General features: G+C 62.0%; 1 protein-coding gene across 2 annotated transcripts in view; it reads right to left on the bottom strand.

The window, feature by feature from the left end:
* Positions 1-1,795: 1,795 nt before the first annotated feature.
* STK32C (serine/threonine kinase 32C) overlaps positions 1,796-14,163 on the bottom strand; it is a 76,044-nt gene continuing 63,676 nt past the window's right edge. The window contains exons 4-13 of one of the 2 annotated variants that reach the window (XM_079137438.1): positions 13,757-13,930; positions 13,205-13,242; positions 13,023-13,112; positions 12,490-12,593; positions 11,784-11,900; positions 10,613-10,738; positions 10,413-10,544; positions 3,911-3,962; positions 3,079-3,146; positions 2,165-2,303 (exon numbers count right to left, since the gene is read on the bottom strand). In XM_079137438.1, the coding sequence (XP_078993564.1) occupies positions 3,088-3,146; positions 3,911-3,962; positions 10,413-10,544; positions 10,613-10,738; positions 11,784-11,900; positions 12,490-12,593; positions 13,023-13,112; positions 13,205-13,242; positions 13,757-13,930 (892 nt within the window). In that variant the 3' untranslated portion in view covers positions 2,165-2,303; positions 3,079-3,087. Of the gene's footprint in view, positions 2,304-3,078; positions 3,147-3,910; positions 3,963-10,412; positions 10,545-10,612; positions 10,739-11,783; positions 11,901-12,489; positions 12,594-13,022; positions 13,113-13,204; positions 13,243-13,756; positions 13,931-14,163 lie in introns of both variants that reach the window. The other variant, XM_079137437.1, reaches the window with a different exon arrangement.

Genomic DNA, 14,163 nt, shown 5'->3' with positions numbered 1-14,163 from the left:
AAGCTCCTGTGTGTGGACAGCCTCCACTTCCCTCCCTGCACACCAGCCCCACGAGTGGTTGCCTGGGGACCTGGGAGTCTTCTGCCGCCCCACCTGAGCTTTCCGCTGGCTAAGTGGCTGCGCCCCACACAGCCTCTGCCCACTCCAAGCAGAGGCAGAACAGGCCTGCATGGTAGGAGGGGACTCTTCCTCACTGGCTGCAGGGATGTTTGCTGAGACACATGGCCAGATGGTCACAGGACGACACCCACACCCATTCTGACTGGCCAGGTCCAAGCTGCCCCAGAAGGCTGGGGCACACAGAGCCGAGACAAAGCAGCCATGGGGCTCTGACCCAGAACCTTCTGGAAGTCAGCACTGCTATCACACCCCCCACCCCCTGCATGCGCCTCGACCTCTTTCTCATTAACATGGTGCCACTCCAATCCAGGTGGGATATTCCCACCCCAGGAGCAGGGAGCGCCCCTCACTGCCCATTCTCTGCCCTGCAAGGATCAGTTCTCAGTGGTGACCAAGGGCATGTCCCTGGGGTCCATCAGCACACGTCTGAGTCAGGGCTCCACATGAAGCAGCAGCTCCCTGGAGAGGGCACCTCCTGGTGCTCAGCCATCTGTCCTGGGCTTCCTATGGCCCAGTCACATTGGATTGGTGAGGCCTCAGAGTTGGAGTCCTACAGCTCCACCCAGGCTGATGTCCACTGTGCCAGTGTGCCCACAGTCCCCCAGCAAGAGTGGGAATTGGGACAACACCCCTGCCAGCATCACAGAGAGGACAGGTGACCCCGTGACCCCCCAGATGCAGGCTTGGGTTCACACATGGTATAAAACCTCAAAATCTTTCCTTGTCTGCACTTCTAACACCCTGGTTTCCACCCAGTGCACAGCCTTACTGGGGCCTGGCCACCTGGCTGGCTGCATTTCCCTTTCTGGTGGTGACTCCGCACTCTGTCCCTTCTTGTGTGCACACCACATTGTGTCTGAGGTCTGGGCCTTGCTGAGAGCCCCACAGTCAGTTCCTACTGTGTCTCAGGCCAGGAGTGTGCAGGGCACAGGGAACTGCCTGCTCTGCCCTGGGGCTTCTGACCCTGGCCCTGGCACAGCCAGTTGTCCTGCAATAGTTCATGGTCATTTTGGCCACTCGGTCATTTCACAGCCCCAGGCAAGCAGGAGGACAGTGCTGGGCAGAGGTGACTCTGCAGGCACAGACTGGGACCCTTGCCAGAGCCCAGGGTAGCTACTGTCCTGCGAGGACCATAGGTACTGCACCCTGCCCCCAAGCAGACCAGAGCAGCACTGAACGGATGGAGCTGAGCCCCACCTCCTCCAGGGCAGGAGGTGCAGCCGCTCACCCACTCACTGTCTGACTCCACAGCCACTGGCAACCGTTGACAGGCAGCTGTGCTGTCCTGGAGGTCCATGGTCCAGCCCCGCTGCCCAGCCCTGTAGGGCCACACTGGGCAAGGCGCAGCCCGAGGCTCCTCAGCCTCCAGCACCACCTCTGCCTCACCCGGCCTGGCAGTGTCCCTCACCAGCCCCGTGGCTCCAGGACAGCCACCCCAGGCCACAGTCCTAAGGCCTGGTGAGGCTGCCCCAGCAAGAACAGCTCCATACTGCCCACCTCCCCCACTGCCCAGCCCACAGACCTCTCCGCATGCACAGGCACTGGGTCCCAGGCCCAGACACAGAACAGTCGACAGAGAAGTTCTTATGCTGTAATTCTCAGAGGAGAAAACGATACAGAAACAGCAGAAACCGCCGCAATGGTGCGTACCTAGAAAACATCCTCGCCCTCCCTTCGCCTCCCACACCCTCCCGAGCCCCTGCCCTTGACACACAAGGAGCAAAACAGCTTCAGGCACCTCCCACAGCCGTGGGCAGCGGGGTCCACGCCGGGCCGGCAAGCCAGCCGCTCCGGCCTCATTAGCACCACCTCTGGCCTCTCCTCATGCCAGCCAGCAGAGGGCTGGCAGAGCAGCATGCCGGTGCTTTCACCTGCGGTAATGGGCCCAGGTGGCACCTTGTCCAACTGCCACCCGACAGGCACCCGCACTGGCAGTGCTGAGGGCAGGCTTGGCAGTCAGCCCCACGGCCTCCTCCCCTGGTGGGCCAAGTCTCCAAAGCAGCCTGAAAGTCAGGACCCTGGAACACGGCCTGGGTGGCTAGCTGCTCCCAGCGGAGGGGCAGATGGAGCCACACGTGGGCAGGGCCGCTCGCTCCTCCTCGCTGTCTGCCGAAGGCTCTGCCGCATCTGCAGCCTGCAGGCTGGGGAGCGGCTCGCTGGCGAGGTCCTGGCTCCGCTTCAGCCTGGAGAGGGGACAGAGCACAGCCAAGCTTACCAGCGGCCCCACTGCTGCCCACGGGCTGCTCCTGTGACCTGTCCAAGGGTCCTAGGAATGTGTTCCTCAGGACACCGCATGGGGCACCCAAAGGTCAAGGGTTGGGCATCTCCCCTGACCAGGACAGGCTGGTGCAGCAGGGAGCCTGGGAGGGATGCAGGCCTGAGGGGCAGGGAGGCACTCAGGCACTCGGGAGCAGAAGGGAGACCTGGCTTGTCCCGCTCAGGGTTAGCAACTCTGGAACAGCCTGCTCTTCGCCCTGTTCTTTGATCCCCAGGATGGGCCAGTGCTCTGGACCGGCCTCCACCCTGTCCTGCACACACTCCCGGCCTGGGGCAGAGTCACCTCCTGCAGGAAGCCCTCCCTGCCTCTGGGAGCCTCGCTGCTCCTGAGCTCTTGCTGCACCAGCTTCCTCCCACCACTGAGGCAGGTCGTCAGCTGTTGGTGGCCTGTCTTGCCCCCCGCAGCCACCTGTGCCCTTTCTGTCCCCTTTGTGCCTGACAAGAAGGGTTTGCTCAGTGAATAAGTGAGGGATTGGGTAGCAGGAGCTGATGGGGTGACCAGGAGGCCATCAGCCCAGGTCTGAGCAACGGCTGAGTGTCTCCCCAGGAGATCCTGGCCACGGACCCCATTTCCAACGAGGAGGTCCCAGGAACCTGAAAAGGGCCTCCCACCTCGCCCCTCCGTGGACACTGAGCAGCCTCCTCAAGGACAGGGGACTGCCAGGGTCTGGGCCCACTCACTTCTCTCTATTAAAGATCACGAAGTCCTGCTGGATGGCGTCCAGGCAGTCCTGCAGGTAGTCGTTCTCCTGTGGGGAAGGCGTGTCAGGGGGCAGGGGCTGCGGGCGTCCCCGGCACTCTCCCAGCCCCTGCCCTCTGGGGAGACGCCTCGGGCTGCAGGAGGGCTCCCACCCTGGCAGCCTCACGCAGCCTGGGCACAGCTCTGAGAGCGGCGGAACCTGCAGGGAAGCCATCCCTGGAGCCTGGGAGAGGTGGCCCTTGAGAGAGCACCGAGTCTGACTCCCCTGTGGAGGCTGAGCCTCAGGGACCCTCGCCTCTGAGCAGAGCAGAGCCCTCCCCGCGGAAAGGACAGGTCTCAGCCCTCAGGCCTTGCGCAGGATCGCCTGTGCTGCTGTCCTCTCTCCAGCAGGCCCAGCTGGGAAGTGCTGGGCCTGTCCAGGTCAGAAAGGATTTGCTGGAGGGCTGCGAGGCCAGATAACACACACCCGGGACCAGGAGAGCCGGCCGGGAGCCGGCCCTGGGTGCTGCCGGCGGGATGCAGGGTGCAATCAGAGGCTAGCGAGGGGCAACTACCGACTTGAGGACTTCCTCCCATGGCTCGGAATCGGTTTCCTGGCAAAAGCGCCAGGATCAGGTTTTAACCTGTCAGGACCGCCCTTGGAAACCTGGAACAGACCATGGCCTGTTCTGCCCCATCCCTCCTGTGGCTCCGCTGCAGTCTCCAGGTCACCCTTGAGAGAGTGCTGAAGAGAAGGGGTCAGGCAGCTCCGGAAGATCACAAATGCACCGAGGAGAAGCTGGGAGGGGCCTGGGACAGGAGACCCTGTCGCACCTGAGGGGGAGGGTGCACGCCCAGGAGCAGAAGCCAGGCAGCGGCTCTGAACCTGCAGAGGGACACGGGCAACTGCACCAACAGGCCACTGGTCGGGGTGGCCAGTGGGGTCTGTGGAGATGAGCAGCAGGGTCCAGGGTTCCTGGGGGAGGGTCACAGAAACGAATGCCAGTATCCACGCGCAGGTCCCAGATAGACAGGCCGCCTGCGGGGAGGCCAGTCACCAGCCCCTGTTGAGACCCTACTCCAGCTCTGACCAAGAACCCATGACCGAGCAGCGGCGGTCCCGTGCGGAAGGCCCCTCGCAGTGAGGGCGTGCCTCAGCACCACCCAGGCGCCACGTCTGCCCGAGGAGGCCTGCGCGAAGGCCTGGCGGAGAGAGCCCCAGGTCGTGCTCAGCTAGAGCCCCTCCTGCTCACAGGCCCAGAGCCCACAGGCCCACCCGCACTATTTCCCAGGGGCCGAAGGCCGCCTAGGTGACCCTGCTGCAGACGGCAGGGCTCTCACATCAGTCCCTGGCCTGTACACAGCAGCCGCCACCAGCGAGGGAAGCGGGGCGATGCTGGTAAAGGGCGAAGTCTTGGGGTAAGTCCGGGAGACCAGGGCATAGCACGGAATCTGCTGGAAGGGCGGGCCCAGAATCGACCTCTTCCCCACACACACAACGGTGATAGTGCAGGGCTGACAGGACAGTGAGCTTGCGGTGGGGCCTACCTCACGGGAGACCTGGACCACCGTGTCCACTGCACACCTAACCGCACAATTTACACGTCCATGGCACTGCACCCCCTCTCCCGGCAAGCAGGCCGAGACAGTAAGGAAAACGGATGTCACAGGGTGGAGTGACGGAGAAGGACTATGTCACCGACTTCTGGTGTTCGCCTGTCTTTCAACTTCAGGGCAAGAGCATGGTGGTCCCAATTTCCCCACTGAATTCACAAGTGTGGCCCTGCAAGAACCAGATGGATGAGGGCCCAGCGTAGCTCCATCCGCAGTGGCTGGGCAGGTGCACACTCCACAGCAGAGACGGGCAAGGATGGCACAGCCACAGTGTGACGGGCACTATTTCCCACACAGCCAACCAGGGACGGGGAGCATGGCACTCACCCGAGGACAACAGTGTGCTTCCAGTCTTGCTCCTGTTCTGTCACAATGTGGCCAGAACCTCGGTCACCGGACAGTGATTCACCTTCTCACCCAACTGGGGGCACCGCTAACCCCACCTGGTGGGAGGAAGCGGCAAGTCTTCTGGGTGTGCTTGTCAATCAGTGCCCAGAGCGTGGGAGACAAATCCTCTGCCAAGTCAGCACATTCTGTCATGAGTGTTCTCAGCGGCCCAGTGCCGAGGCCCTTAGGATGTCACCACCAGCCCTCCTTCCAGCAGGAGAGAAGCAGCTCCATGGCAGGCATCCTGGGAGCCGGGAGCAGCTGCTCTTCCACAGCCCTGAGCAGCGTCTTCTGGGTGTGCACCTTGACACAGGTGTCACAGTTTCATGCGGCAGTGGGAACAGGCCCGTGTGAGCCCTGCAGTTGTCCCACCTGATCCCTCCTGGTGGTCTGGCCCAGTCTCAGGGGCTCCTCAGCCAGCAGGTGCAGCAGGTGCAGACCAGTGCCAGGCTGAAGGCCCAGTGGACTGCAGATCTCCAGGGCTCTCTCCTCCCATGCAGCTGCCTCCTCTGCAGCACTGTGCCTTGCCACTGCAGTGGCCCCAGGAGCCACCATCCTGGCAGGGGAACTGACCTTTGTCATCAAGAGGTGGGCTTCTGCCCCAGGCAGGCCAGGCAATGCACCTTCCTGTGTCTCGCACCCCAGCGTCTCGCACCCCAGCCTTGTTCTGAGGCCAAGTGGAGAGGTGCACCAAGTCGGCTCTGAGGAGTCACATGCCCAGAGTCAGGCCCCTCCGGCGAGGGTCCAAGGCATGTGGTGAGGCAGGAAGGAGCCAGAGAGATGCTGACACCGTCAGAGGCACAAGGGGGAGGAAGAACCAGGCGGGAGCAGAACCAGCCGCGCTCCGCTCTGCCCTGTGTGCAGGCCCTGGCCTTCCACAAGCAAGCTCTCCGGGGGAGAGAGGGCCCCACAAGCCCGAGGAGATGCCCGAAAGTATCTAGGACAAGTGGCTCCAAGTGGTGACGGTGGCTGTCATGGACACCAGGCCACCTGAACCGGTCTGCACAGCACTCGTCTCCTGAGGCTCTAGGCACGCTTGGCCACAGCCTGTGCAGCGTCCTCCCTGGCGGGTTCTGCAACAAGCCCTCTGCCAACACACAGAGCTGGACAGCCCCGGACACAGGTCCCTCTGGGCCCTAACAAGTGACGGGCTGGGGCAGGAGTGAGGAGAACCAGGGCCCCAGAGCAGGCCGCCTCTGCGTCACTCCACCCCCAGAGGCCCCAGCAGGCCAGGCTGAGGCCACTCTCCACAGGACTCTGCCTGCATCCACCCCTCGCCAGCTTCTCCTGTCCCTCTGGTGATGGCTGCTGCAGCCCCTGGAGTGACAGGCCTGCACGCGAATCCTCCTGGCTATGCACATCTGTAGAGCCCCTGCCAATGCGGAGACTCAGCAAAGACCCCAGAGGCCTCCTGAGGTGACACAACAGGCTGTGGCCCCTAACCTGTAACAGACCTGCTAAGAAGCTCAGAGGAAATTCCCAAACCTCTTGGAATTTGCTGGAAATGCAGGGGACCCAGAACAGGCTATTAATCTTGAAAAAGAATGAAGTCGGAGAGTTTGCTTCCTGATCCAGCGCTTAATAAAGGCGCCCAAATCAAGCCAGAGCACAAGGGGGACACACAGGTCAATGGGGCAGAGCGGTGCATCCACAGGCAAGCCCGTGTTCACAGTCTGCTGACCTCTTGACCTCTGACAACGCCAAGCAGCTCAATGGGGAAAAACCGCCTTTCACCAAACGATGCTGGGTCAGCTGGAAGTCCATGTGCAAAGGAACACAGCTGGACCTCGCCTGGCACCACATGGGGGTTTGGAGGCAGGCACCGTGGCCATGCCTGGAATCAAAGCAGTTCTGGAGGCTGAGGCAGGAGGATCACAAGTTCAAAACCAGCCTCCACAATGGTGAGATGCAAAGCAACCCAGTGAGACCCTGTCTCTAAATAAAATACAAAATAGGGCAGGGGGTGTGGCTCAGTGACCAAGTGTCCCTGAGTTCAATCCCTGGTGCCCACCCCCCAAAAAAGGGCTTTGAAAGAAAACAAAGAAGTCTTTGTTTTCTTCAAAGACTTGGAAGAAAACAGGGAAGTAGATCTTTGTGACTTGAAGTCAGGTGATGCTTCTGGAATGTGGCAAAGTACAGGCAAAGAAGAATAAACGGATACAACAGACAACAGCAAAATGGGACATTCCTGCAGCAGATGGCTCCACCAGAGAGGGCCACAGAGCCGAGCTCAGGCCAGCAGATGGTCCCTCCAACAAGACACCTGCATCAAGAACGCGTACGTGAACAACCCTCCAGAGAACGAGAAGTCAGACAGGACTCTGGCTCTGGCCTTGCCTGCGAGCAACGGAGAGGCTGCTGCCCCCACACTGACAACCAGAAGGAAGACAAAACATCCAAGAGCCACGACTCTTCTTGGACCCACCAGACCGGACAAAAGACCATTACAACCCCAATCCAGAGAGGCGAACCGAGCCCCAGCTGAGCAAGGGCTCGGAAATTTCTGAAAATAATGAGACACCAGATCCAGGTCCAGGAAGCTCCAAGAGCACCAAGCAGGCTGAACAGGGGCAAGTCCACACCTGGCACAGCGCGTTCACCTGCAGAGGCCACGGACGGGAAAGTCCTGACAGAAGCCGGGGGTGCCTGCCTAATGCAGAACAAAGAGCTGCATCTGACTTCTTGTCATAAATTATGCAAGAAAGAAGAGCGTGGAAAGGCTCAGAGCATCCAACGAGAACGCACTGACCTGGAATCCCGAATCCAGGGACATCTTCGTTCAGGGCCAAGGAAAACCGAGACTTTCTCAGCGCATTGGCGAGAATCTATCCTCGGGCATGTGGGCAGTTCTCCAGGGAGCACTCAGGCAGGCCAGAAAGGGTCCATGCCAGGGAAGGCAGCCCTCAGCGAGGGCAGGGAGGAAGGCAAGACCTTCCGTTTTCTTCCCAAGCAATCTGAAAGATTGCTGTCACGACAGCACCGTGGTGACACCCTGAGAATCACAGGCTACAGGTACACGAAAAGAACAGCAGAACATCAGAGACCGGGAAGAGGCCTCTCTTCCCCGCAAGAGACCTCTCTTCCCCGCAGGCCTCTCCACGGGGAGCGGAGTTTCCTGGAGGCTGCGGGGAGTAGGGGCACTTTGCAAATTCTGCAACCACTACAACATCTGTAAAAGAAGTAAAGCAGCTGTACTAAAAGAGGAGATGAAACAGAGTCATGATAATGCATCCTGAAAACCCGGGAGGCAGGCCAAGAGGGACAAGGACGACCAAACACAAGAACGCCACGGGCCACCGTGAAGCACAACAGGCAGGAACCCAGCTCTAGGCACGTCGCCTGGCCAATGGTCTGAAACACCGAACTAAAAGGAGCAGCCCGAGTGGACTTCAGGAGAAATCCATCTTGAAAGGAACTGGAGACTCCTCCAAGAGGAAACGCCCAAGGAACACGCGCCACACTGCTGGTAAATCCAGCCCCCGTCGCCCGCTTCCAGCGCATGGCACCATGTATAAAGCAAGCGAGTCAGACGGGAGTCCAGCGCAGGAACAGGACCCTCCTGCAGGAACGGAGCCCGTGCGGCTGTGTAGGGGCAGCGTGCTGGTCCCTGAACACCCAAGTGCCTGGGCGTGACCAGGGAGGGCGAAAGCTCCAGTCCATGCGAGGACTTGTGCGCGTGTCCCGAGCAGCTCTGCTCACAAGGGCCAGCTGTGGAGACCAGCTGCAGAACGGGCACAGGGACAGCGATCCACCCACAAGTAAGAAGAGCCGCTCAGCAACAAAAAAACAAGACCCATGGAGGAAGGGTGTGGCTGGCCCGGGAAGGGCCTGGCTGGACTGAGATCACTGCGCCGCATGGACGAGGCCACCCAGAGACCGTGTGCTGCTGACTTCAGATCAAATGTCCCGTGGCAGCTCACCAGGGGCATAAAGCAGCCTGGGCACTGCAAGGAGAGGGACTGGAGCCACTGTCTGAAGAAGATGTCCTGCCCCTGCAGGGTTGGGCAGACCCGTGAAAACAGAATCCAGGAAATGGACAGGTCAGATGGGTGGACTGTACAGTGCGCAAGCTGGATAAGGCGAAACCACCAAGTGAAGCCGCTCGGCAGGAGGCTCTTGATCTTCCCAAACAATACTGGGGTCCCCCGAGGGGCACCTCACACCCGCAGGCGCACTCCCACGACAGACCCTGCACAGGCCAGGCGCCTCCAGAGGTTCACGCAGCCCCCTGGACTCCACACACTGCCCCTCCTGGGCTCCTGGTGAGGCCCGCCACCTGCCACAGTTCCGGCACCCAGGGGCCTGACCTGGAGATGCCCTGCTCGGTGTTCAATCGGGAAGGCCCCAGCCTCAGGGGAGGCTCCCTGCCACCTGGTGACCAGCGCCTCGCCTCAACTCCAGCTGCCACAGGAGGTGCCTCAGCAGTCTGGGGGAGGGAGGATGGGCCCAGACGCTGGGGCCAGCGTTCCCTGAAACACTGAAGCGCCCCAGAGATGACCCCAGCCTGCACCCACGTCGGCCAGGCCCGTCTCCTGCCCAGGGGCGGGGACCCGGGCCACCCAGAGCATCCCCACAGGCTCACAGGCTCGGGGGCAGGGAACAGTGACGCCTCCCTGTCTCAGCCACAGCTCCTCTCTGTGCAGACAGCTCCATACAGCTCCACCCGGGGTATGGGCTGACCGCACCCCAAAAAACCAGGTTCACGTCCTGACCCCACCACCTGAGAAGCCGACTTCACTCGGATACAGGTGTCTGTGGGTGTCCGCCTGAGCTGGGGGCACAGGGGAGGCTGGCGGGCCCTAATCCCGCTGGGGTCCTTGTGAGGAGGACAAACGCCCAGGTCGGAGGCCATGTGGCCCCGGGCAGGCCACAGTGGTCGGCCTCCCAGCCCCGGAGGCTCAGGACCGGCAGTACCACCGGGAGCGCGAGGGGCGGGAAAGGCTTTCCTCCCAGCACGGCTCTGCCATGCCTTGATTTGGACTTGGGTCTTCAGAACCATGAGACAAAGTAGTGCTGTCGTGTCAGCCGCTGGTCTGTGGTCATTTGTTATGGCAGCCCCGGACACCAGTGCCTCTGGGCACTGATGCATCTGGACACCAGTGCCCCTGGGCATGGTGCCAAGGACTGCCCACGTGTGGCCCACAGTGCCTACAGCCAGGGCTCCCAGTGGTCACTGCAGCCCACTTCAGAAGGAGCAAGAGGCCAGGAAAGTGGAAGGGAGGCCTTGGGCCTTCTCAGGCCCACAGAAAGACCCCCGCAAACCCTCCGGACGCCTGAGGGGCGCTCCGCACGCTGTGCATGGGCGGTGGAGGGCCCAGGCAAGCCCACCACTCACAGACTGGGAGCTGTCCCTGCTGCCGTCTCGGGACTTGTTCTTGGCCAGCCGCTTCTTCTTCTTGTGCAGGGGCCGCGACTCCAGGATCATCTCCTCCAGCTCGAAGGTGGGGTCGCAGTGCAGGCGGCCCTTCTGTGGAGGGAGGGGTGTGAGCCTGGCCTCCAGCCCGGCCGGGACCCCTTGAGCACAGGCTTGCTTACGTTGGGCACGAATCCCGGCTCCACCTTCTTCTCGCACAGGTCATCCCACAGCACGCTGGCCAGCGACGGGGCTGCCTGCATGTCCTGGAGGCTGGAGAACCGGTGCTCGGGGTTGACGGTGAGGAGCTGCAACGAGGACCCCTCAGACAGGCAGCCCGCCTGGCCCAGCCCAGAGTCCCCACAGAGGCGCGCCACCTGTCCCAAGCCAGGGCTCCGGGGCCGGGCCTGCGAGGCCTGAGCCCAGAAACCTGGATCTCAAGGGGCACGCAAGGAGCGGTGTCACCGACATCGTGGTCAGCAAAGCAAGGCAGGCCAAGGCACAAGCGGACCTGGGTGCCCTGGCCCCCCAGGACAGATCTGCAGGGGCATTCTACCAGGATGCACCAGCAGGTGGCAGCAGCGGCCCAGCTAAGGCTCTCCCTGCAAGGGCACCTGGCCAGTGGATAGTCGCTAACGCAAGCCACTCCACCCACACACAGTCTCCAAGCCCCAGGGGCCAGGGCAGCTGTGCAGGCCCAGGCAGCAGCGTTCCGACAGCAAGACACCTCCAGCCCAGCCAGAAGCCAGACGGTCCTCGTAAGAACAGCCTTTCTCCAAATCCTGCCCCGACCCTGGGCTTGGCTCTGACTGCTCTCGTCGGAAGCACCAGAGTCATATTTAAACAGTGGTTCTCTGAGGAGCAGATCCCAGTCCAGCCCTGGTCCAAGGGGGGAGGTACCACTGGGGCCACAGACGGCCCCGTGTCCCTGCAGGCTGATGTCCCCTCTGCTGCGGCAGACAGAGCTCAGCCCTGGGAGTGCACAGGTGACCGGGTGTCTTCTTGGTCTGCTCCTTGGGAGGGGTGGCCTAGGACATGTGTACCGCCAGGGGGACAGGCAGGGTCAGAGGAGGCAGAGTGCAGCTCGGATGGCCTGACAGGGCCTTCCCTGTGCCTCGGTCTGGGCACGTGCAGTGGGGCCGACTTCGACAGGCAAGGTGCACAGTGCCCTGAGCTTGCTGTGGGACATCTGGGCTCTGCTGCAGCTCAAAGTGCACAGTCCCGGGAGCAGCCTGGCTTTCCTGAGCTGGGTCTAAGAGCCACCTCGGGTCCAGAGCACAGCGCTGGGGACGGGGTCTGTGCCCTCAGAGGGCACGGAGGGGCAGCATCCTGTGGGAGCAGAGGTGGGCTCACCTTCCGCAGCAGGGCCACCATCTCCTTGGACCAGGTGGGCGCATACTGCACACTCACGGTGCTGAACAGCTGCACCAGCGACTCCACGGCATTGCTCGAGTGGATGTCATAGGGCCTCTGTGGGTGGAGGCACTGCACCAGGTGTGCTCGCCCCACCATGCCCAGGGCGGTGCCAGGCACACCGAGAGCCCCGCTCCCCAGGTGCCAGCACAGCCCTGGGCATGTCAGAGCCCGGACGGCAGCCTGCGTCTGGGTGAACCCTGCTCCTCAGCCCTTAAGCCCATCTGGACAGGAAGCACATCCCCCAGAGGACCTAAAGGGACAGGAGGGCTGCCTTCCTTGTGGTGGGTCCCATGGGGTGGCTGGGGGGCGTGGTGACCATGGGAGGGCTTGGGAGGGCAGTACAGGGCAGCAGCAGCCTGGCTGTGGCTCCTGGGGAGGAGCACGGGGACCCACAGGAGACTTGCTTGCAGTAAGTTCCGCCGGGCACCCTGCTGGATCTCGCCCTGTCCCCTGGCAGGGGCCGGGCGCAGGGCTGGGCGCAGGCCCACTGACCGTCCCTGGTTCCCTCCTTCACTGGCTCAGGGCCCATCACCTGCTGGGGACTGGGGCAGCCTCGTCCCTCCCTCTCAGGACACACCAGGGCGGGGAGCAGCCTGCTAGGGGTCAGGGTGCAGGGACCATGCAATGACCACGGGGTCCGTACCCATCCTCGCAGCAGCTCGTAGGCCATCACCCCCACTGACCACCAGTCCACCTCAAAGGAGTAGCCGGTCCCACCATTGACGAAGGAGTGGAAGATCTCTGGAGCTTTGCAAAAGGAAGGAAAGGGCAGCTGAGCTGTGGCAGAGCTGGCCACCCTGACTCTTGGGTGCCTTACAGGCTCAGAAACAGGCTGTTCCAGGGTCAACAGGAAGGCCTGACTCAGGGGTGCCCTTCCCACCTGGGGGCAGCCAGCTGCCTCTGCAACAGCCCTGCAGAGGGCGCTCAGTCAGACCACCCTGCTAGGCCCAGTGCCAACCCCACATGCACCAGGCATCTCTCATCCTTAGACTCCGCCTCTGTCCAGAACCCCTCAGATCCCTCTGCACCAGCAGCTGGGACCATCTAAAAGGCCTGCCCTGTCACCATGCTGGGACTTTAGGGCCAGGGCACGAGCCCCGTCCTGCAGGCCAACAGGGTGGGACTGAGGACTGGGGCCAGGGCAGGGCTGGGCAGGGCTGAGTGGCTGGGGCTCACCCATGTATGGCTTGGTGCCGGCTAAGGCTGTTGCCCTCTCCCCGTCCTTTATGATGGTAGCAATGTTGAAGTCGGTCAGGTGTGCGTGACCTGAAAGAAGAGCCCACAGGTGTAACTGTCCAGGACTGGGGACCTGTCCTGTGGGTGCCACCTCCCTTTGGCTTCTTGGGCTCCCAGCTCACCTTGCTCATCCAGCAGGATGTTGTCAGGCTTGACGTCCCTGGAAGGACAAAGGTGGGAAAGTCCTGAGCTCAGACCACTCCTGCCCCAGAATCACTGGCAGAGCCCAGGGCTCCTGGGTGGGCAGCTGCCTTAATTTCACCTGTGTTAAGTCAATGTCAGAATCGGCCAGGACATGGTAGGTGGGCCAGTGGGCGCCTGCTAGGCCGTGGTAGGACACCTGTAAGTAAACAGACCAGGGATGGCCACCACAATGTGGCAGGTCCCATGGCCTATCCATGAGGACTAATGGCCCTCTGTGTCCAGCCTCAAGTAGACCTGCTTGGATAGAGTCCACCCCAGGTGCACAGCAGCAGTACAGCATGGAGTTGATCTTGGAGCCAGGCACTGATGGGCCCAGACAGCACTGCTGGGGACAGGTTCTCAGGCAAGGGTGGCAGAGAAGCCAGAACAGATTCCGCTGGAGTGTAGACACCCCTGGGTGGCCTGACCCAAGGCTGCTGGCAGCCCCACCAAACCAAGGAGGGGCCCCACCCCATCAGGTGCACACACACCTGTGGATGATGTGCTGACTGCGCAGGTAGTCAAGGGCCAGCGCCATTTCACAGATGTACAGCCTCACCGTGTCCTCAGAAAACTGCACGTTCTGCTGCAGGTGGTAGCGCAAGTCCCCACCCAGAAGCAGGTCTACCACCATGAACATGTCCTCCTCGTCCTGGAAGGAGTACCTGTGGCAGGAGGGAGGACCTGGCTTGTGCAAGGCTGGGGAGCAGAGTCGCAACTATGCCACGCCTGACATGCACACCTTGTCTGAGGACCACAGGCCTACACCGCTGCCACCGTCACCAGAGTCCTGCCCAGGGCACTGAATCCAGCCCTGCTCAGAGCTGCTTTGAGCCAAGACCTGGGGAAAGGCAGAACAGCCTGTCCTGGAGGTGGCCCAGTGAGGGCCCAGAAATGT

The sequence above is a fragment of the Sciurus vulgaris genome (assembly GCF_902686455.1).
Source record: "Sciurus vulgaris genome assembly, chromosome: 4".
Classification (NCBI taxonomy): domain Eukaryota; kingdom Metazoa; phylum Chordata; class Mammalia; order Rodentia; family Sciuridae; genus Sciurus; species Sciurus vulgaris.
Note: the sequence above shows the minus strand (reverse complement) of the source record. Positions and strands in the feature narration are given on the sequence as shown.